This window comes from Tuber melanosporum (genome assembly GCF_000151645.1).
Source record: "Tuber melanosporum whole genome shotgun sequence assembly, scaffold_8, strain Mel28".
Taxonomy (NCBI): domain Eukaryota; kingdom Fungi; phylum Ascomycota; class Pezizomycetes; order Pezizales; family Tuberaceae; genus Tuber; species Tuber melanosporum.
The window spans coordinates 805,877-829,985 of record NW_003299128.1 but is presented as its reverse complement, the minus strand read 5'-3'; the positions used below and the strand labels follow the sequence as shown (position 1 = coordinate 829,985).

The 24,109-nt window shown below is 46.4% G+C and overlaps 2 protein-coding genes; one reads left to right on the top strand and one right to left on the bottom strand.

Annotated features, from left to right (window-relative positions):
• Nucleotides 1-951: 951 nt before the first annotated feature.
• Nucleotides 952-1,888, top strand: GSTUM_00011136001 (ribosome biogenesis protein Nhp2). XM_002841732.2 has 2 exons: nucleotides 952-1,334; nucleotides 1,429-1,888. Exons 1-2 carry the CDS (start codon nucleotides 995-997, stop codon nucleotides 1,848-1,850), a joined length of 762 nt encoding a protein of 253 aa, XP_002841778.1. The 5' UTR covers nucleotides 952-994; the 3' UTR covers nucleotides 1,851-1,888.
• A 19,184-nt stretch (nucleotides 1,889-21,072) lies between these two features.
• Nucleotides 21,073-22,266, bottom strand: GSTUM_00011133001 (uncharacterized protein; the record flags this gene model as incomplete). The annotated part of the gene is made up of 1 exon (XM_002841731.1): nucleotides 21,073-22,266. The coding sequence occupies one exon, from the start codon at nucleotides 22,264-22,266 to the stop codon at nucleotides 21,073-21,075; it is 1,194 nt and encodes a 397-aa protein (XP_002841777.1).
• Nucleotides 22,267-24,109: the final 1,843 nt, after the last annotated feature.

The following is a 24,109-nucleotide window of genomic DNA, read 5'->3' as shown; positions in this document are numbered from 1 at the left end:
TATAACGCCACCCACCCCCCCCCCCGTTCAAATAATTTGACAAAAACAAATTGTGAAAATAGTTTACAATACCCATAGAGGCATATCTAAAAACAGTAATCTGGAGGGCTCTTCTTATTCTCTAGTTGTCAATTTGTACAGTTCCTAAGGTAGATACATAAATACAAGGGAGGGTATGCGAACTTTACGAATGCGGCTGTACAGTACACCACACAGTGAGTTATGATACCTCCTGTTGTAACGATACCCTTTATCCGTTGAAGATCTAAAGATTTTTGGCTAGTCTCTTTGGGATTGTGATCGATTTTCCATATACATATAACAACAGTTCTGCGCATATAACTAGGCCTCATTCTTTCTCCCTTTCTAGAAAAATATTCTAATTAGCAGTCATCGCTCGATCTCGGGGAGCAGCAAACTTGGCCGAGTGGGTGAAAGGACCTCACTAGCATCATTTCCTCTCCCGACAGCGGTACCCACTCGCGTTTATCTTGCGCTCCTACGGGAACGCAAATTCAACGGTTGTAAGGAACACGGTAATACTGCTGGTGACGGTGGCGGATGGCAAAAAAAAGGAAACGTGGGCATAACCGCAGTGCTGCGGGGTGATTTCGTTTAGGTACAGTACATGGCCTTTGAAACAGTGTTTTGGAACTGCTACTACATTTGTTCGTTGTTGACTCTTCTGCGCTTTGGGTTTTAACCACGCTATGTTTTATCATACGGTATGATATTATGATATTCGGAGGCACCAATGTTGAATAAATCACTTAGCTATCACAACTCCTCACTCGGTCTCCACACACTCAAGACTCTGGGCACAACCCCACCCAGAGCCGCATCATGCCAAGCCAGCCAAACCCATCCTATCCCTGTCCTATGATAATATTTTTCTTTTCGCCAACCTCCCTCCACCTCACCGCATCCATCTGCTTCGCTTCTCCCCTACCACCCAATTCCCCACAATCACCTTACCCCAGGGCATCGGTTGAAGATGGCAAAAGACCGCTCAACGACCAAGGACGGAAAGGAAAAAAAGAAGGAAAAGCGATCCAAGGACGCTGCAACCCCACTCGCAGACGAAAACAGCAGAATATCGAAGAAACACAAGAAGTCCAAGAAGAGCAAGACAGCGAATCCTCCCACCGATGACGAGCTTGATATCACTGATGCCACTACTGCTGTTTTGAGTGTTCTCTCTGCCTCGGGGGCTGCGGAGGGAGCGAAGGAACGCACTGGTGCCGCACCGATCGGCGACTTGGTCCTGGTACCTTTCGCGAAGCCATTGGCTGGGGAGAAATTGAGCAAGAAGGTTTTCAAGACTGCTAAGAAAGGTCCATAACCCCACTACACTACACGCCCCCTCGCAATCAACTACGTCTGCAGTAGGGAAGGACAAGAGCACGCTAACAACTCTCCCTTCAATAGCCGCCAAAAACAAATCCCTAAAACGCGGCGTAAAAGAAGTTGTCAAAGCACTCCGCAAATCCCCGACTGGCGCCACAGCGACGGGCGCAAGCTCCGGTATTGTCGTCCTCGCCGCAGACATCTCGCCAATGGACGTCATCTCGCACATCCCGGTTCTCTGCGAGGACCACGGAATCCCTTACGTATTTGTTCGCTCGAGAGCCGAGTTGGGGGCTGCGAGCGCTACCAAGAGGCCTACTAGTGTTGCCATGATTGTTCCTACTGTTTCTGTAGGCACGAAGGATAAGAAGAAGAGGAAGGGTACTAGGGATGAGGCGATGGAGGGGGCTGAGGAAGCAGAGGGAGGAGCTGATGGGTTTAAGGAAGCGTATGATGGGTTGTTGGCACTTGTTGAGGAGGCAGGAAGGGGGGTTATGGTTTAGCGAATGGTTGTATGATAGTTTCAATTCGAGAAGTCTTCGTTTTTTTTTGGTTTTTTGGGGGTGGTGAGGGTTGGTATTTGTGAGTTGTATGCTGATATACTTGGGGTCAGGTGAACACTAGGTGTTCCGCTTAGGCTCTGTGGTATTGGAGAGAAAACAGTGGCGTGAGTGGTCGGGAACGCAAGATGGGTGGTTGTGGGTTTGATTAGGTGGTGGATGTGTCGTTGCCAAGGTTGACCTTGAAAACCTCGCACTCACCTCAGGACATCAACATATACGGCAGCAAGGGGCTCCGGCCCTTGGTTTACACCGGAAATAGCCATTTTGAAAGACTCACGGCTCGACACTACCTGAGTGAGAAATTTCAAGAAATCGTGGGGATCATGAGAGCAACTGTTTCCTTCCCCATCTAACTGGAGCCCTCACGAACCCCCCGCCTCTAACGCTCCCGCGTCGCGCCCGTCAAATCCTCTCAGTAGCGTGAAAACCCCAGACTGGCAAACATCGGCTCGATCACCCAGACACTAACAAGGCCCCTATGCGACTGCGCCCATCTCCTATTCCTGTGCTTGCGCTCGTCAGCGCGCCTCGCATGGCGGCAGTTCGGGCAATTCTTCCTCAGAGGCTCGACGGAGTCGGAAATGAAGTAATAGGACCGGTATGCAGCGGTGAGAGTGGCAGTGGTAGATGCGGGAGCGGCGGGAGTGGTTTGGGATTGCCCGAGAGGATCCTGAACTAGTAGAGTTAGTAGATCTAGGGGGGTAGGTGGTGGGTTAGGGAGAGGTGGGGAGAGGATTTGTGTGTGTGGGGGGGGGGTGGTTTCTTGGTGGCTGTGAGCCTAGAAACGTGATGGGCGCGACGGATAAAGGGACATGATCTATATCAGCTGAACGCAGGATGGGATGAGATTGTTCACGAGCCCGTGTTTTTGGTATAGGAGTCACTAGTCACTAGTCGGTTAACTTAGTACTCATGGAATGGCATCTTCCTTTACTTACCAGGCCAATATCTGAGCGCCCCAAGTACACTTGAGCAAACTCTAGGGCTCCTGGCTGAGGTGGCCTAATATCTAATTCTGGGTGTACTTTCATACCTAGGAAATCACTATACCCTCGTACAGCTCGCACAATAATATTATAAATTTATTAAGGAACTGTCCGACACAACACTTTTATTTTATATTATTCCCGATAACTGCCCTTTTTTATTGAGGGGGTGTCTCGGCACACGAATAAATATGGCAACTTTTTTTTATTCCTCCTTATATTATTATTATTATTATTATTATTATTATTATTATATTATTATTATTATTATTATTATTATTATTATTATTATTATATGTTTGATTGGAGATATTTCTACCAGACCTTATTAGGCTTTAGGACTGAAACAAAATAAAGCACCTAGGCGCCAGCTCTTTCTCAATACGGTATGATACCTTTCATCGAGCTCATCCAGCATGGGATACAAACAAATAGATTCGTAGAAGTTATGGTGTCAATAAGCTTTGGATAATACAACTAAAGAATAAATTTCACTTTAGCTTTATTGAGGTGGCGGTCGAAAAGGAATTTTCTTTGAATTAATTTTGTCGGTACCGAACGGGGGTCTTGAATTCCGAGATAAAAAGGAAACCATTCCACTAACGATACTTATGATACCATCCCGGTTCTTCAGATACTGTACAGGTTCTAACCCATTCGCTCCCAAACCCCCGTGGTATTCGAGTGACCGTTCATGTCCCATCCATTCATCCCCCTCCCCCTCTCCCATCATCCATTTCTCCCCGCACCCTCTCTCCTCCCAATCACATAAAATCGCCAACAACCGCAACCTTCCTCGGCAATCTCCTATAGCACAGATAGCGCGTGACCCGCGGACACTTCCTACACTTCCACCTATCCGGCGCATTACTCTCGCCGCACCCACAACGTTCCCCGAACATCCAACACGTGGCGTAATCTCCCCAACTACACCATCATTTCGGAATCGAATCAATTACCCTTAGTAAACTCCTCTCAGTCGAGAAGCCATCTCCAACTCAAATATCTCTCGCCCGGATGGGCCTGCAAGGATCTCACCCACAATATCTGTTCCTGGTGGGAAATCGTGCTCGAAGATTGGTTCCACTGACCCTCTCATATTGGCAAGGACTGATTGGCGGAAGTGCCGCCTTAGAAGTTGGTCGGAGACGCAGTGAGGATTGGCCAGGTCTCTGCACACGGGATCGAGAATTCTACCATCAAGCCCATCAACATCGCTGTTAAACACAACTACTTTGTAGCCGTCGTCAGGATTAACGGAGATTAGGTACTAATCAAACATTTGGTGGACATGCGACCGGAGAAGAATCCCGTTTTGGGCTGAATCGATCTTCGATGATGGTGGCGAATCGTTCATATCTGTGATCCATCGTCCATAATCCGGATTAATCCAGATACTTTGGTGGTGGAGAGGGAAGAGATGGGCAGTCTCAAAAGAAACCCAGTCCGAAGCTTGGATACTAAGGTCAGGATTTGTCATGCCAGATATAACGCATTTCCGGTCACGAGCGCGGATTTCATCGCGGAATCTAGTCTCCTTGCCGGAGACGCTGCGAGAAAAAAGCCGGTGCACCGAAGACCAGACAAAATTAGTGATTGAACTTTTGGCCAAACAAGAGTACTCCAGGTGTAGGGGTAAGTGTGGCTTGGAGAATTTGTTGTTGAATAAGTCTTTACTTGTCATATATTGCGCCTTCTTCTTCGTTCCTGCCATCTAAATCAAGAGGGGGAACACTGCAGGTTTGGCTGCCACGGTTACCCTCTTCAAAGCGGGCATGAAAAGAATCTTAGATGTGCAAGATTCGCCTAGCGATACGAGCCTAGAAGCAGTAAGGAAGATAGGGAAGGCCGCTTTTAGAATGCGAATTGAGAAGGGGAGGGCTCCCGAGCCCAATATCGGGTGAGAAAATCCCCACCCGGGTAGGCTTATTATGATTTTGTGTATTATAATTATGATACCTTCCTGTGAATATACCAGACCAGGGATCGCACTGCGAGGGATATGGAGTGGTCCAAAGTGGGGCCATGCCTCCTTCGATGGCAGTGGCCCTATTTTATAGATTTTGGTATAATATTATCATAATATTATCATAAATTCTCCTTGTCTTCCCAATCCTTAACAAAGTAAAATACATTGATAAACGGATTAATGGTTTTGAGACTTATATCATATTCAGCACAGTATGATGGCTTACTTCCCATAGGTACAGTACAGTACAGCTCCCCAAATTCCCAAACTCGAGTTGTGGATCGCACGGCCACTGCGATGTTTTCGTCAGCATGAATATTTGGGCAACCATTCTCCAGTAGTCAAAGGTACTGCACCAGTACCAGACTGAAAAATAAAACGCTTCGGATAAGTCGGAGGAGTTTCTTGATATTCATACCACAAGAGGGGAGATGCGAGTGGTGAGTAAAGCCTTGAGTTCTAGTTTTAGGTGGGGTAACACTATTCTCAACAGCGGATTCTCTCGATACGAGATAAAGAGGAAAGAAGAGGGGAAAGGGTGGGGAAATTCAGTCTCAGATACTAATCAGCCGTTCGTAGCGATTAATCCTTAGTGACAAGTTTATTGTCTGCAGAATTCGTGATTTCTTAATTATTTTCCTCAGAGGCATCTTGCGGGGCGCTTGAGGTCATTACAGATGAGGACTTGGCAAGTTATCAGACACACATGTACTAACATATCGGACACATCTACTAACATATCGGTGGTACGGTGCTCCCTCGGGGTTCTTGAGTCTCAATTTTATGATTGAACCGATTGACATCGGAGGCACCCAGTTACATCACCATTCATAAGAAGAGGAATTCTGGTAGGTGGTTAAGATCCTTTCCGAGAATAATGTTGGTGTGGTAGAGTGGTCAAATATACTCACCCGACAAATGCCAAGATCTGCACCGCCACCCGATCAAGGTTTAAACGGGTTTAAACCATCCATCCATCCCCCCACCTTCTCCCCTCATCCCCCATCTGGCCATTCCCATTCTCACTCCTCCAAATACATCCCACACGGGCCTATACGTCCACCTCTGCCTCACCCATGTCGCCACCATGATCCACTCGTATTGACAAAACGGCGAGGTCATAGCAACCAGATAAGGCAAAGACTTGGACGGTCATACCACGATCACAATAGGGCTTCTCAGTGAGGAAAGATATCTGTTTCGCACTTCATTTAAAACTAAACTAACGGAAAAGACGGGAGGTATATTAGACTAAAAAAATGAACGCATCCTCCAATCCTTCTATCCTTCCACCGATCACTACACATTTCCATTCTCATCCTTTCTTCGCACGTCTCCCGCTCTCTTATTCCGACACATACTTCTCAATGAACTCTTCCGCCTTGTTAGCCACAGTACGTCCCGCTCTCCTACAAAGGACTCTCCCACTACCTCCCAGCCTCCGACGATACCGTTTACCTGTGGTAGCGTTGGTTTGCAGTTCTGGCGCTGGTATATGTGACCCTGGTTTCAGTGGACAAAAATGGTTGCGCACCCATACTGGGTTATTGGGGTTCATATTTGTTTCCTCGTTTCTTACGCCCGAAGGGAAATTTACTGGAAGTGGATTTCCTGTTCGCGGCCTTCTGTCACTGGCTACACTAACGGCGGGATCTCTGATGGAGAGGGGAAAGAGAAGGCAAGAAGGAGGATGGATGTGCATTGTTTTTCCCACTAGAACTGGTGAGGACCCCAAAGCATGTAAGATGAATCAAGCAGCTGCCGGACTCGGTATAATTATGTGGCATGCTCCCCCTCACCCTGTACACCATTCATTCCTCAGTTCCATTTTTTCCTCATGCCACTGGACAACTATACATCTCTGGCAATGTGGACCTACATGCTTCTTACCAGAATGCAGTGGCAGGTGATACTGTTGGCCTAAATGCTTAGCATCTGTTAGCCTGCAATGACTGCTCCATCTGATGGCGGACGACCAATTTGCTCCTCCATTTATGTGTCAGTGGAATGTCCAGTAACAGATAATGAGTGATACAAAACACAGAGCTGAAATCATCGAACTAAATCTAAATCACACAGTGCAGGCACAGTTTGTGTGATGGGGCTGGAGGACAAAACATTGCAGTAGGATGTATTTACTTTAACTTCGCTGCCTAAAAGGAGCAGTGATCCACAAGTGTACTGGGCACCCGAAATTTATTGGTAGACGAAGGCTACGACCTTCCAATGTTATGAAAATGCTGCAGGATACCTCTTCAGAAAAGTGTACATTCATATGCATTGACGCTCTAAATGAATGTGAAAACAATGTGTAGGGCAATTGATTTGTTGCTCTAGTAACACCATTTATAATCCTATAGTTCTAGAGTCTCGTCTAACTACCACCTGATGACTGGCAAGCCCTATGAAGGAGTGGCGTCCTAGCTAACGAGCAATGGGAGGGGGCCTGCAATAGAAGGCTTAGGAACGGGAGGTAGGGATTTCGGCCACGGGAGGTACGGGGTTTGCGGCCGGGGGAGGCGGTTTTTTTTCGAAACTCAAATTCGCGCGTAAGTATTCTTCGACGATGAATGCAACAACCTGATATATATTAGGACGGAATAAAATGGTAAAAGTAGGTCAAGATTTTACTAACCAATCCGGATCCAGTCAGGAGGAGAGCAACCTCCCAATGAATTTTATCGAGTTCAGCACGGGACTTTCAGCACAGGTTTGCTCATGTCAGCTCTCTGGTTCCCATGTGTTACTCTGATTTGTATATTTACCTCTCTAAATCCTCTTGCAATCGCCACCTTTAATTCAGTGAGGCTCTTGTTGACATTGACTTTGAAAAGACCAAGGGTCTTGTTCATATCGATTTTGAAATCGTTATGCTCCTTTCTGACAGTTAGCTTTCTCCACAAACTCAACCGATAGATACAAACTATACTTTATTCATGTTAGATAAACAATCGTCTAATTTTTCAACACGGTTCCACTAATTCAAATACTTATTAGATAGAGTCTCATTATTATCACACAAATAACATACCAAATGGTCATCGTGGCTATTTCCCTTCCGCTCACCATCCTGGTCCGCTTTGTTTTCAGGGGACCCAATCTTGTTCCCGGTAACGATAAACCTGCGGGGATATTGCTGGATGATTTGGTGAGAGGCGAGACGAACTCCTTGCTTTTTAGTGAACAGTCGAAGCATTCTTAACGTTCATAATATGTGGTTATCGGACAGACTCGTTGTAAATATGGTACCCAAGGTGTTGCTTGTTGAGTAGCGGTCGGATGGGTGGAAAGAAGAGGTTCAGATGGTTCTGGAGGGTCACACCCCTATTTCTACTCTTGTCCCTGTGCCAAGACCCAGAACCTATTTTGGAATACCTGCCGCTTTCGGAAAGATGCCAAGTAAATAGGTAGGATCCACTAGAGGTTCTTTCCCAAGGCTGCCGCATCCCTGAGGCTACTTGCTGGCGGAACCTACTCATGTTACCGAATGCTAAGTAAATCAAGGATACTTGATTACGAAAATTACTCGATATGATACTAGAAATGAGTAGAATTTTCAAAGGAGAGTCTTAACCCTCCTCCTATCCCCTAAGCCCCCCCAAAAAAGAAGAGAAACAGCAAATTACCTGTAACGATCCCTCTCTGTATAGTTAGTTCTTGGCGACGGGGAACGATACTTATCGGTTCTGTCTCCTTCTTTCTTTGTCCTACGATAGCTCTAGGTCTCTGCCTACGTTACCGATAGTACAAGACCTTTGTCTTCTATCGGGAACGCCTATCGTAAGCTTTCTCTAACTCTTCTTCGTAAAACGCCTTCCTTGGCGTAACGATAACGTTGCAATAAGGATAACAATCGTAAAGGTATTTTATATTCGTTAAAGTAATAAGTAGGAAAAGTACTTAGAACAAAGCATGAAGAACCTATCTTCCTTGGCCGCATTAGCCTCCTTATATAGTGTTCTTCCCACCTTTAGTCATGTGACCTAAAGTGGTCACATGTGTGAAACTAAATCACAACAAACTAGTCATGTGACTAAAGTAATCACATGCTCAAAACCCATGATCTCCTAGTGAGATTATATGCGAAACTCATAAACTAATCATAAAGCAATAACCAAGTCATATGACTCGACTGAGTCATATGCACGAAACCCATGACATCATAATGAGGTCATGTGCGAAACATAAATCATATGCGCAAGACTTACCCGTAAGGCACACTCGTAAGGCATACTCGTCAGGCACATGTCCCATGACTCATACTTGAGCCATGTACGAAAGCATCACAAATCCCACACATAACTAATCATATAACCCGAATAGGTCATATGCGTGAAACAATAACATACCTGTGACTCATAACCATGTGTCACGTGAAAAACCGTTTCCTCGCTAAGCCACGTTCGTGACATTAGCTCCCCTCCCCCTAAGCCTGGGTCCCATCAGGCTTTTTCTCCCAGTTTCAATAGTTCCCGTCCTGCCGAGCGCATGGTCCTTCTCAGCTTGTGGAACTTTTCGTCTGCCGTCCTCCATCTGACCCTTACCGATTCCAGAGTCAGATTCGCCATCTTGCTCGTGTGCCGCTGATTGTCGTTCAGCTGTCTAAGCTCCGCGATCGTTTTGTCGTTTGCCGAAATTGTGGCCTCGGCTTGGCCCAGTTGTTCTCGGAGTCCCCGGCTCTGCCTGTGTAGGCTCCTGACATCCGGTTCCGTATCTGCCGAGGAGTTTTGGGCCCCTTCCTCCTTGGACCGAGTCCTCGTGGCCCATGCCTTTCTGGCATCTTCTCCTTCCTACTCTTTTCGGCTTCCATCCTTCTGCGGGTAGAATCCCGCAGATATTTTTTGTGCCCTGGGCATTCTGCACCCATTTCTGAAGCATTGTTGCCAATGCTTCAGGACGTGGTCTGGGTGTGGGCCACAGTTTCGACATTCCCTCGGGAACCATTCCGAGCCTTCCTTGTCGCCAAAGTGTGTTTGGCAACCGTCATCGTAGCATACCGTCCATGACATGGCGTTATGCTGTACTTGTCTTTCCCTTTCCTTGAGTTCTTCGTCGGTTGGCCCCATGAATGAGTATTCGGGGCTGGTGGGTGTGGTTTGGTGGGGGCTATCGTCACAGTCCTCGTTTTGCTGCAACGGCGCGGGAGTCCTTCCCTCTCCTTTGTCTTGGTTGAATGTGATCGTCACCTGGGCCGGGCTTGCCTGGGTATCGCTGGTGGAAGGTTGAGATGGCATCTTGTGCGTTTTCGAAGTTGTGTGCAAAGTACCAAGTTTTATCGTGTTCAGGAGAATATCCTGTCCACTTGGCTCGGTATTGGAGGTGACCGTGGAAGAAGCGGGAATCGACTATTTCGTCAAGCTCGTATTCTGGTTCTCCGTCGAGTTCGATTGTAGGGGGAGGAATAAGTGTTTGTGAAGGAAACTTATTGTCATTGTGTAGTTCGAGGAGTGAGATGTGGAATGTATTGTGTATTCGCATTTAGGGGGGAAGGTCGAGTTTATAAGCTCGGCTGCCCACTTTTTCCAGTATCCAGAATGGTCCTATTTTCTTGTAGTCCAATTTCTTTGATGGTCGCGTTGTATGGATATTGCGTGGTGTTAGCCATACCATATATCCTGGTCGTATGTTCGGATCTGGTCTTCGGTGTTTATCGTATTGTTCCTTCTGTCGTTGTTGTGCTTGACTCATTTCATATTGTAATGTTTCGTGTAGTTTCCCCATATCGGTTTTATCCAGTATCACATCATTAATCGTGTGATATGTGGTCTGACTTTGTGGATGTTGTCCGTAATTTGCGAAGAAGGGTGTCGTGCCAATTGTTTCTTGCTTTCCATTGTTGTATGCGAATTCGGCCATAGATAACAGCTTGTACCAATCATCTTGCTGATAGTTGACATAGGCCCTTAAATATTGTTCGAGTATTGCATTTACCCGTTCCGTTTGTCCATCCGTTTGTCAGTGGAATGCTGTGCTCATTCTGTTTTGTATCACCATTTCTCCAGTTACTTTCTTCCATAGTCCCGATGTGAATAGTGTTCCTCGATCGGTAATGATATTCTTTGGGAGGCCGTGAAGTCGAAAGACCTCTCGGAAGAATGTTTGTATAAAATCCCTCGTATTGATGTCTTTTCTAACCGGAATGAAATAACTCATTTTGGTCAGGCGATCCACCACGACCAAGATGCTATCGTAATTATCCCATGTTGGTAGGTCCATGATGAAATCCATAGTAATTGTTTCCCATGGTTGTTTGGGAACTTTGTTTGATTTTAGTAATCCATATGGTGCGTGTTTAGCCGTTTTCGTCCTCTGGCATATGTCACAGTTTTTGACATATCGTTTGACATCTTCGCGCAGTCCTGGCCAATAGAATGACCTCGTAATCAATTCTGTGGTTTTAGCCGTCCCTCCGTGTCCTGCCGTTCGGATATCGTAGTGGGGTCGTATGATGTCTGTCCTTATCTCCTCTTCTTCCAGGATCCATTGTTTTCCATCGTACCACATATTTCCGTCCTTCCATTGGCATAACCCCAGTGCAATTCCTTTCATCTCCTTTTTTCCTCCTTCTAAGGCTTCTCTTATTGCCTGGATTGTTTTGTCTTTCTTGTTTGCGTTCTCAATTCCTCTTTCTTCCTTTGATGTGAATTGGATAACCTCCATTGCCTCGAAGTAGGTTTTTGGTAATAGGGTCCGTGTTTTTTGTTTGATCCTTTCGTCTACTTTCATTTGTGGTTTGTCGCTTGCAATCCTTGTGAGAGCATCTGGCTTTCCACTTTCTTTGCCTGGTCGGTATTCGATTTTGAAGTTGTATTTGCTAAGGTGTTCCATCCATCTTATCTGGCGGTTGTTCAGTTCTTTCGTAGTCATGAACGGCACGAGGTTCTTGTGGTCGGTTAGAACTCGGACTGGATGGTCGTTGTTTGAAACGTATCTTCTCCATTCTTTTAATGCTTGAACTATTGCTAATAGTTCTTTATTTGCAACATCGTAGTTGCACTCTGCGGGGGTCATTGTCTTGGATCGATAGGATACTGGTCTCCATTTTCCATCGTCGCATTGTTGCGATAGTCTGCCTGAGCATACATATTTTGAGGCGTCCGTTTCGATCATTGTCCTTCGGTTTGGGTTGAAATGGACCAATATGGGTGCCGATGTTAGATGCGTTCGTATTGCATCATATGCCTTTTGTTCCATTTCTCCCCATTCCCATTTCTTGTCTTTTTTCATTAGGTTATAGAGTGGTTTTGCAAGTCTGCTAAACCCCTCTATGAACCTTCGATAAAAGTTGCAGAATCCCATAAAGCATTGGACATCTGTTTTGTTGTTTGGTTTGGCCCAATCCCATATGGCTGCTGTTTTAACAGGGTCGACCTTGACCCCACTTCGATTGATAATAAATCCAAGGTATTCTGTTTCTTCCTTATGGAATTCGCATTTTGTTGGTTTGATCTTCATTCCTGATCCTTGTATTGCTGCCATGATATTGCTGATATCTTTTTGGTGTTGTTGTATGTTTTCCGAGTATATGAGTACATCGTCCAAGTATACGATGCAACATATGTCGAGGTACTTATTAAGTACCTTGTTGATTCATCTCTGGAATGAAGCCGGTGCGTTGGTTAGCCCGAAGGGCATAACCAAGTATTCAAACATTCCGTATCTTGAGGCGAATGTAGTCTTCCATTCGTCTCCTGCCTTGATGTGTATATTGTGGTATGCGTCTTTGATGTCAAGTTTGGTGAAGTATTTTGCTGATCGTAGTCTTTCCAGTGCTTCCCCAATCAAGGGTAGTGGATATCGGTCCTTCTTGGTAACCGAATTGAGGGCTCTGTAGTCCACGTATAGTCTCATTTTTCCGTCTTTCTTTTTGATGAATAGTATTGGGGATCCTCCTGACGCGAAAGAGTCTCGGATCCATCCTCTCTTTAAGTTTTGCTGGATGTACTTCCTAAGTTCTTCGAGCTCTGCTTCCCCTAGGTAGTATAACTTCTTATAGGGAATCTCTTTTGTCTTTCCCGTTTTTTCGTCTTTGTCCAGCTGAATTTCGTGGTCGATTCCTGGTCTTCGAGGTGGTAGCTCTGTAGCTTCCTCTTCTTGGAATAGATTTGTGAATTGGTAATATTCTTTTAGAACCAATTCTTTCCATCCTTTTTTGCTTTGGTATTTCTTGTCCTGGATTGCTAGCTCAGTGCTAATGTTGATTTTTGCTAGAACCGCTTTTTCATCTTCGTATGTCCATTTGAGAATTCCTGTTGTATCTCCTTTTCGATAATATCGTCCAAAGGCTTGTGCTGTGATCTCTTTGATCTCAATTCTTTTTGTTGTATCGAGCTGGTTTTGGTCCGTACTTCCAAATCCCTTGTTTCCTCTTATGGTTTCTTCCAGTTGATCTACTTCATGCAGATCCTCTTTGTTGATTTTTTCGATTATCAACTGTGCGATTCGATCACCTTTCTGGACTTGGTACTCCTCTTTAGCTAGGTTGGCCAGGACCACTTTGATTTCACCGGTATAGTCGACGTCGATCACTCCTGCCATGGTCATGAGTCGGTGTTTGACTGCTAGACCACTGCGGGGTGCTATTCGTCTATAGGTGCCTTCTGGGAGTCCAATGGCTATTCCCGTCACTATCGTTACCTGCCCGTTGGCCGGTATCTTGATTCCTTCGTTGGCATATAGGTCGTGTCCTGCTGCCCCTTTGGAATCCTTGGTAGGCACTTTTGCCTCTTGGTCCAGTCTTTGTATCCGGACCCTCTTGTCTTGCCGCATCTCAGCAAACTTTGCATGCAAAGTTTCTTCCTCCGCTTCTCGTATCGGTATTGAGTAGACCACAGGTGAACTGTTGAGACATCGTGTCGCACATAGTTTGCTTGTAAAGGTCATCTTGTTCTCATTCCAATCGATTGTCAGATTATGCTTCCGTAACCATGGCATCCCTAGGACTATCTCATGGTTCTTCAGATCTGCCACTTGAAAGGTTGCCGTTTCCCTATGGCTGTTAATGTCCACGGGTACTGTCGCCGTATGGATTATAGGACCCATAGTACTTGGTTTTCCATCCGCTAAGTAGACCTGTCTTGCTTTCTTCGCTTGTTTGGTGTGGAGGCCGTATTTGTCGCATATTTCTTTGTCGATGAAGTCTTCAGTGGCCCCCGAGTCGAGCATTGCGTATATTGTTGTTTCTTCACTTTCTTTGTTGTATATCTTCGTTTTGATCATCACATGATCTCCATCTTCTTCTCCTCTTTGCGTGTCTAGTGCCATGGAGTAGTTTGCTAATTTGATGGGTTTTCCAGGTCCACATCTTGGGTCTCCCAGACCACTGTTTACTGGGGACCCTCTTCGTTTTCCGCCGGTGAATCCTCTGCTATCATTTCGCGGATGTTGCTTCTTTTCTGATTTTGGAAACAATTATTTCCAGTAGCTTTGTTTCCCTGGTATCCATTGTCCAGTCGTCTTCTGCATTCTCGTATCCGATGCACTGCTTTTCCACACCTTAGGCATAGTTTCCCATTCATCCTTCTGGCGTATTCTTCCTTAGACAGATTTAGAGCAGGCCTTGCTCTTGATTTGTCCAATTCCATTGGTTTGCCTGGTGGTAATGCTCGACTTTCTCCTTGAGGTGCTTGCGGTTTGAAGGTCCTGTCCACATTCCTGGATGATTGGACCACCCTATATGCTTTAGTATTTTCCAAGTTGCTCCGAACCATGTTTAATTTGCTTTCTTTGTCGATTGCCCATCTTGCAAATCGTTCGGCTGTCGTATAGCACCGGTCAGAGATTCTCCATACCTCTCGGAGTCTCTCACTGCAGTTTCTCAGGAGTATGATGTAGAGAGTCACATCATCAAACTCGGCCTCGTATTCCAACAGTCGACATTCGTTCCAGTATGCTGAGAACGTTTGTTTTCCTTGCTGGAGTTTTTCTAGCTTTCGTCTTGCTGTTTCTTTGGCGTTGAGGTCTCCAAATTGTTCAAAGAGTGTCACCTTGAACTCTTCGTACGTGACCCATTCCCTCTATTTCCGTCCATCTTGGAAGGGCATGATCCATTGTCCCGCGAGTCCTCTGAGTAGAGATTCCACATATGGAATCTTAATTTCATCATGGTGATCTCCGTATCCCTTAACTGCAAAATATCCCTCGCATTGCGCTAAGAATATTCGTAGTTTATCTTCGGCTCCTTCGTATGTATCGGGCTCCTTTGCTTTTGGTCGTTGGACATTTCCTTGCCCTGTATTTCGCGTGGCTGCAAGAAATGCCTGAAACTGATTTTCAGTCATTCCAAGTATGCTGGTTCCTGGTGCCGGAGCGGCTGGGGCCGGTGGCCCAGGTACTGCGGATCCTGACATTCTCTCGAGTCATGGCGTTCCAGCAGGAGAGCTATCGACTGGTGATCCTTTCTCTGGGGTTACTGGGCTTGCTGCTCTCGAGGGTTCTGCTGAGACGTGATCTAGGGCGTCGCTGAATCCTCCTAGATTAAGATTTTGATCGTCGATGTCAATATCTCCTTCCCGGTCTGGGTTGAAGGATGCTGTCTTGTATCGTTTAGCGTCACACTAGGTGACGCTTTGTAATGTAACGATCCCTCTTTGGATAGTTAGTGCTTGGCGACGGGGAACGATACTTCTCTTCCTGTCTTTCTTCTTCTCCTTGTCTTACGATAGCTCTAGGCCTCTGCCTACGTTACCGATAGTACAAGACCCTTGTTTTCTACCGGGAACGCCTATCGTAAGCTTTCTCTAACTCTTCTTCGTAAAGCTCCTTTCTTGGCGTAATGATAATGTTGCAATAAAGGTAAAGATCGTAAGGGTGTTTTATATTCGTTAAAGTAATAAGTAGGGAAAGTACTTAGAACAAAGCGTGAAGAACCTATTTTCCTCGGCCGCATCGGCCTCCTTATATAGTGTTCTTCCCGCCTTTAATCATGTGACCATGTGCGAAACTAAATCATAACAAACTAATCATATGACCAATGTGATCACATGCTCAAAACCCATGACCTCATAGCGAGGTCATGTGCGAAACTTATAAATCAATTATAACACAATAAACAAGTCATATGACTCGACTGAGTCATATGCACGAAACCCATGACATCATAATGAGGTCATGTGCGAAACATAAATCATATGCGCAAGGCTTGCCCGTAAGTCACACTCGTAAGCCATACTCGTCAGGCGCATGTCCCATGACTCATACTTGAGCCATGTGCGAAAGCATCACAAATCCCACACATAACTAATCATATAACCCGAATAGGTCATATGTGTGAAACAATAACATACCTGTGACTCATAACCATGTATCACATGAAAAACCCTTTCCTCACTAAGCCACGTTCGTCACAGATAAGCCCCCTTTGGAATAAAGATGCCTTATAGCACAGCCATGGGCCTTTGGGCCATCCCAGGTTCAGTCACCTAGGCATGCAGAAATATATATTCATGGCACAATGAATATGGATGCTCATCCGACACACCGAGGTAGCATATCTGCTGATAATACCTTGAATGAAGAGACTCCTACACATTTAACCGTTACACTATCTGAATATAGCTGGTTGGCGCAGACATATCACAGTGCTGGAGAGGTACCTGCTCAGCACCCAGAGCGGCCAGCTACAATGCAGCCAAGGGTACATGGCCCGAGGAATAGGGATCCACGAGTATATAATGCATCCGCCACTGGTGGGGTTGGCATACCCATTGCGGGCCTAGGGGAGGGGGGCTTCGATAAGTGTGATATCATTCTACATGCTCGAAATGCTAATAGCAGCTATCGTGGTGTCACGAACGTGGCTTGGCATGAAAGGGGCTTTCATGTGTTACATGGGTATGGGTCATAGGTATGTTATTGCTTCACACATATGACCCATTTGGGCCATATGATTTGTTATGTGTGGGATTTGTGATGCTTTCGCACTTGGCTCAAATATGAGCCATAGGACGTGCGACTGGCGAATGTGCCTTGCGTGTGTATCTTGCAGGTATACCTTGCGCATATGATTTATGCTTCACATATGGCCTCGCTATGAGGCCATGGGGTTCACGCATATGGCTCAGTCGAGCGATATGACCTGCTTACTGCGTTATGATTGGTTTATGAGCTTTGCACATGTCATCGTTATGAGTGTAACGTGTTCGCAAGGTGCTAATTACGTTATCGGTAATGGATACGATAGTTGGCAGGTGGCCTGCTCTTCCAGAGAGGAGGCGAGAGCTGAGAGCTAAAGGAGGCTTCAAGTATGTACTGAGGAACAAAGAGGTAACCGTTCAACAAGGTATATTGAAATACTATCTGTCGAGGTCTGCCCTCTCTATCGTAGAAACAGGCGGTCTTTGAATACACAAATCTGTTCATGTCTAGCATGAACGAAGCTAATCAAAGGTATCAATCGATACACTTTGGTAAAGCTAATTAAGTATTAAAGCGATACTTAATACAAAACATAAAACAAAACCAAGTATCAAATGATACTTAAAGCAAACCAAGTATTAAAGCGATACTTAAATTAAAACATAAAACAAAACCAAGTATCAAACGATACTTAAAGCAAACCAAGTATCAAAGCGATACTTAAAGCAAAACATAAAATGAAACCAAGTATCAAACAATACTTAAAACAAACCAAGTATCAAAGCAATACCTAAAACAAAACATAAACCAAAACCAATAACCAAGTACCCGTACCTGTTACAATGAGGCCATAGGCTTTGAGCATGTGACAATCATGGTCACATAATTAGTTTGTTATGATTTGAATTCGCACATGTGACTACATTGGGTCACATGGCTATGGGCGGGAAGAGCACTATATAAGGAGGCCGATACAGCCGAGGAGGATAGGCCCTTCATGCTTTGCTCTAAGTACCTTTCCTACTTATTACCTTAACGAATATAAAGCGCCTTTACGATCTTTATCTTTATTGTAGTGTTATCGTTACACCAAAGAAGGCTCTTCACGAAGAGGAGCTAGAGAAAAACCTACTATAGGCATTCCCGATAGAAGACAGAGGCCCTGTACTATCGGTAATGTAGGCAGAGACCTAGTGCTATCGTAAGGCTAAGAGAAGAAACAGAGGAAGAAGAGACGTATCATTCCCCATCGCCAAGAGCTAGCCATCCAAGGAGGGATCGTTACACGTGGCGCGATTCGAACTTCAGAGCTAAATCCATATTACCTAGCCTTGCGATATGCTTTGCTACATCCAAATGGAGAGTTTGGATGGAGACCAGATATTGCATTACGAGGTACCTCAGAGGCACAGGGTGCTGATTGAGCAGTATATGGAATAGAGAGAGGAGGGGCTACCTGGCCAGCAGTGTATGTGGACTCCAGCCTCACTCAGGGGAGGATTCAGACATGCTACATTATCAATATCAGGTAGAGAGGAAATGTGCAAAGATATTGCTTTTTCAGAGGTCTTTCATCTTTAGGTTGTTATTTCCTTTATAAGCCTTATATTATTAGGACCCAGCCTTTTCAAACAATATAATATACATGACCCGGTGGTTCTCACATGGGTACCTACTTGTGCTGTAATGTCAGCCGGCCCAGCGTGGCAACATTAGGTAATCGTACTTTAAATCACGGGCTGCACTGTCATTATGCCATCATGTTGCACTCATACTAGTACCAGCCGTCCTTAGTAACGTATTTAAGGGTAGTCCTACCACTTGCACTACAGGAGTACCAGTACTACCGTATTTACTGTGTCAAATCGAGTATCTCCGTAGTCAAAGAGGAAGTGCCAATAAGCTGATAAAGATTTCTTCTTACATGTACGAGTACGATACTGGTACAAGCACAAGTACAGTGCTAGTGGAGTTAGGGGTTCACTGCGCAAAGGAATAGTCGATGGAGGTTGAGGTAACGACACAGGTATTACGATCGCATAACAAGAACCTTTAGGCAAGGAAGAAAGATCTCAGTTTTGCACACTTCTAAACAAATGAACGGAAACGACAGGAATATATAAAGCTAATAACGGACATATCCTCAGAGCCCTCTATCAATCACTGCACATACCCATACACCTCTACCTCTACGAACGTCCCCCGCTCTCCCTTGGGCCCCTCCCTTGGGTCCTCCTGTGCTAAAGGAGGAAAGACATACCTCTCAAAGAGCTCCCACTGCTCCTAGCCTCCACGCATACATCCCTTCACCTTCCGCACGGTACAAAGACCTCCGCTGCCTCCATGTCCCATCCGGGTACAGTACTGGTACGAAGGGGGTAGGGGGAGGTAAGGCGAACGTGGCGGTGCATACAGCGGTGGCACCATCCAAGAGGGGTAGTTGACATACGAAGGGGGCAGGGGTAAGTCTGGCAAACGTGGCGGTGCATGTGGCAGTGCATGTAGTGGCACACTGGTGCAAACAAGCTGTTATATATCGGAGTCAATATAATATCATACAAATTTAATAGAAAGTAAATCCAATAGAACTACTAACGTGTAGGACCACCATTTGCATTTATAACAGCTTGTAGCCGTTCAGGCATGCTTCTAATAAGGCCCTGCAGAAGGTCAACGGATACAGAATTCCAAACAATATTTAGAGCTACCTTTAGTGGTTCAAGCTTCTCAATCCTTCCCCATTACTCTCCTAGCTCACACTTCATCTATCTCCAAATCTTTTCAATCAAATTAAGATCTGGGGATTGCGGAGGCCAATCCATCATCCTGTCAACCTTATTCCTTTCTCGGCATCTGAATGCAAATCTCTGATGCCCTGGTACCCAATCCTCTACTACCTGTGTCCAGCCTAATTCCTCCCACATACTATGCTAAAAGGGTATCAAATAGGGATCAAGAACCTGTTGAGTATAGGTAGCAGAATCAATAGATACCTTATTAGGAACAAAGACCAAATCTGACTTCTTTTCAGCACATAATACTCCCCAAACCATAATACCATCTCTTCTGGAATGCTCCCAATCATCAATGCAGTTGGGATGGTATTCTTCTAACGCGGAATGTCTTACCAGAGGCCGATGGTTGAGACCGACAGTAGAAAGGTAGGACTCGTCAGAAAATAGAATTCTAGACCAGTCATCAAATGTTCAATGTAAGTGAGCTTCAGCCCACTGTACATGTCTTAGTTGATTCTGGGGTCTAGCCTTGAACCTCCACCGAGGGTGACGCTTGTGGTAGCCCATACTACTCATTACTCGACAGATTTGCTCAGCAGAACACCTATAGCCCATCTCCTTCCATATCATATCCCAGCTCATATGCCGAGTTAATCGATTCTGAGTTATGAAGGCCCGCAATCGGCCTTTTTCTTGCTCATCAAAGGTTGGTGGTCGGCCAGATCGTGGTGCGTTTTCTGGTCCTCCACGTAACGTTGTCTTTTTATAGATCTTTTGGCATGTTCGGCAATCGATATTTACCTATATACATTAACTGATAAGCTATATTTTGGACATCAAGCAGTTTCAGTCTCACCGCTTGTACAATATCCTTCCACCACATACGGGGCTTAGTGTGGTCGCGAATGTAACAATACGGACTCTTTCATCACAGGTCATTTCTCTTCCTTGTATTTCCGAACCGTAGTGATCCTCGCGGGTACCAGTAGCTTTCATCTTTAGACTAAGCAATGATATCCTTTTGAGTCAGTAGGGACTTTGAAAAAACACTCTGGATGTCAGTCAAACTTACCCAATTCCAGGCCAATGAGTTCAGGTTTGTTAGAATTTGACTTTAGATATGAAATTTCAAAGTCTCTAATATCGCTTGCTAAGGGGAGACCACAGTTCATTGGGGCCAATGATGCTGTAATAACTACGTCACAAACCACTCTCATATAATGCCACTGCCACATGTACTGCCACATGCACCGCCACGTTCGCCAGACTTTCCCCTACCCCCTTTGTTCGATAAGGGTCCAAACACAGGAGGGGCCTAGAATCTGATTTAGTACAAGCGCGGCCGACTAATATATTCGTCGCGTGAGTCTGATAGGAAAGGATCGTGCGCCGAATCTCTCTTATCAGACTCACGTGACGAGTATATTAGTCGGCCGCACTCGTATTTGAGCTCGGATATGATCCTCCTTGCGTATCCCAGCGCACATTGTCAATTGAAACTCCGGAATCCCCTGCGTTCGGGTTCTATGCATAAAATGTCGGGAACCCGTACCCGACTAGGAAGAATGGGCGGATGGGCTGGTACGTGAGGGGCAGAGATGACGAGGGAGTGTGTTCTACTCGCGTACCGGTATCCGGAATGCATGTGCTCCCAGCATGAGGGCGAGGGCTGTAATTACCACATGTATCCTGCTGCGTGGCAAGGGTGTAGGGCTATAGAGAATACTTTGCAGAACCCTGTTAGGTAAGGATCCTGTGTGTCCTATGGCTCCATCCCCGTTAGATAATACAGGGCTTAATGGTTGAAGGTGTGCTCTGGCCGTGGGAGTGATCTTTGGATTTAGCGGGTTATGAATGTGATGCAGTGGTGAAGGCTGATTTGCGAGACTGTAGGGAGTTGGGCCTACTGTGCTGGCCGTGGTGTCCTGGACTTCCACCTTTAGTACATAGCTGTTGATGCATATGGCGAGGAGCAGCGCAATGGCAATACCACATGCCACATACCGCCGAGACAATGGTAACCAGCGCCACCAACCGCTAGTGCAGAGGTAATACCAGTACACCATCCTCTCCAACACACCAGCCTTCACCCCGGCGTTATCTAGCCGTCCCATAAACTCTTCCATTCTCTCCCAATGCCTCGTCTCCCTCGCCCGATCCTGTTCTTGCCTGTCATTTAGCGCTTCCACACGCCGCTCAAGCTCTTGCACACTCTCTCGTGTTACTTCAGCGTCGTCCACCGTCCTCTCCAACACACCAGCCTTCACCCCGGCGTTATCTAGCCGTTCCATAAACTCTTCCATTCTCTCCCTATGCCTCGTCTCCATCGCCCGATCCTGTTCCTGCCTGGTGTTTATCGCTTCCACTAGCCCCGCAAGACCTTCCACCTTCCCCTCCGTTCTCCTGGTATCATCACGTAGCGCCTTATGTTCTGCCTGGCGGGCGTTCTCAGCCCACGCCAGCCCTCCTACATAATAGCTGTGTTCCGCCCGTCTGGCATAGTCAGACTGCACTAGCATTCCGGCAAAGGAGGTGTACATATCAGGTAATGTTCCCGCCTGCGGTACGACTCCGGCAACGGAGGTGTACATATCAGGTAATGTTCCTGCCTGCGGTACGACTCCGGCACCGCTCCTTTCAGGATGTCGGTTCATGCATCCCGAACCGTACCGGCATTGGGGCCCAAACCTACAAATATTCATGGAAACCGGGCGCGCCACAAGTCCATCGTGTACATTTGGTGTGACATCTGGTGTGACATTTGCCGGGGATGATGATGCCCATCTGCTATCTGACAACGACGACGACATGTTGGAGTTGAGTTGAGTCAAATGGATCTGCTTTATGGTGAATGGGTTGGAGCGGGGGCCTGGAGCTTGGAGTGGAGACTATAGAGCCTGCGGCTAATTATATATTCATGGTGGCCGCCCTCCATAGCTGATCCCACCGCGTGCCACGTCATGTCTGTGCAAGATCGAGTAGAATTCAACAAGTCAGAAACTCAAAGCGTCTGCCCAATCACATATCGTAGCCCTTCCCCCTTCCAAACCAAATAGTACGAGTACACGTACACGCTATCCGTGAGCATCTAGTTGGATAGGCCCCACATCTTGCCCCCCTCACTATGGGTGTGCTCAGTGTACTCAGTGTACTGGGGGTTGCGGGGATGTGATCTGGGCCTCCTCCCTCGGCGAAGATTGCCTCACGCCAAGCTGGCACAATTCAAATGTACTCGTACAGTACCTTCTCCTAAATCTACCACTCCAGCCGCTCCCGTTCCCTCCCGCCCATCAATGATAGCCGTCCCACCTTGGCAAAGGCACTACTGATATCAAGGGAAGCCTTAGCCCATGCCGCCGCCGCCGAACAACACATCCCAGAGATCGAGCCAATCCTAAAATGGGTAGCTCGTGGGGCAAACAGGCGTCATCGGGGTGGTCAGGGAGAGTGCGAGAAATCCCATATCAATGGGAGATGCGAGGAGGTTACGGTACTAAGATGGATACTTCCGACTTTGAGTAACTGTATGCGGCACTTGTGACAACTTCCACCCTAGGCGACAAAATAATAATACGGTACAACAACACGGAAGGTTTGTCATAATCCCAACCCGACCAATCGGAGACCCTCCCCCCTTTCTATTCTGACTAAGCTTTGGCGTTTATAAGCTCATCTGCTCTACGCGTAGTCCACGCCAAAACCAACCCTATTCCTCCTCCTTCTCGCCACTTACCCTTAACCCCCGGTACACAAAGATCTCAGTAGGGCGGGTAGCATCTGCTATATCAACCGCTACTGCCCCTCCATCCATCCGCCCATTTCAGCCGACCACGCGTCCTTGCACAATCGCCATGTCATCGCCACCCCCGAGCAGCCCCAAGGAGACCTTCGTCATGCGAGACCAAGGCCTCCCACTAGCTGACCAAATCCGTAACACGCGTGGTGACATCTATGAGCACAGCACCGCAGTCCGTGCCGTTCTGGATGAACTCGGACCCCGCATCACCAATATTGAGGCCAGTTTGGAAACGCAACAAGTGCATCTAGCGTCAGTGGTTAGTATGTGCGAGCGCATCTTACAGCTTCATGAGACGTCGCATGCGGTACGTGTATGTACTCCTGATACAAGCGATGTCAACAATTATACTAACATATTACATCGTGGAAAGCAGCAACCTTCGACTGCATCCGCAAATCAGAATGGTTCAAACGGTACCTAGTCCTTGCCTCTTTCTGGCCTCGCCATCGCTCCCATATATCGTTTTCGGGTTACCTAACCAACCCTCCTATTCTTGACCCGTCGGGTTTGTCTGTCTGTCTGTCTGTTTGTCTATCCGGCTTCATGCACTAACCTGTTGGTCCTTACTGTTGTTCCACCTCTTTTCATTTCTGCAAACCCCTTTTGTTTCACTGTTCCCCTTGTGGACTCATACATGTGCTCGCAATTTATACATTTGTGTGACGTCGTCGTCTATGCTCGTATTTGCCGTTCGCGCTCTCAATCCAAAGCCGCAAGTGTCCTAACTGAAGCTCTAGTGGGCATACAGGGGCGTTGGGGGGAGGTGTCATGCGATATGTACCGTACATCAGTCATTCTCAATGCAGAGGTGAAACAAATACCACAATCAAACCAGGACGTGTCCCTCATGGTAA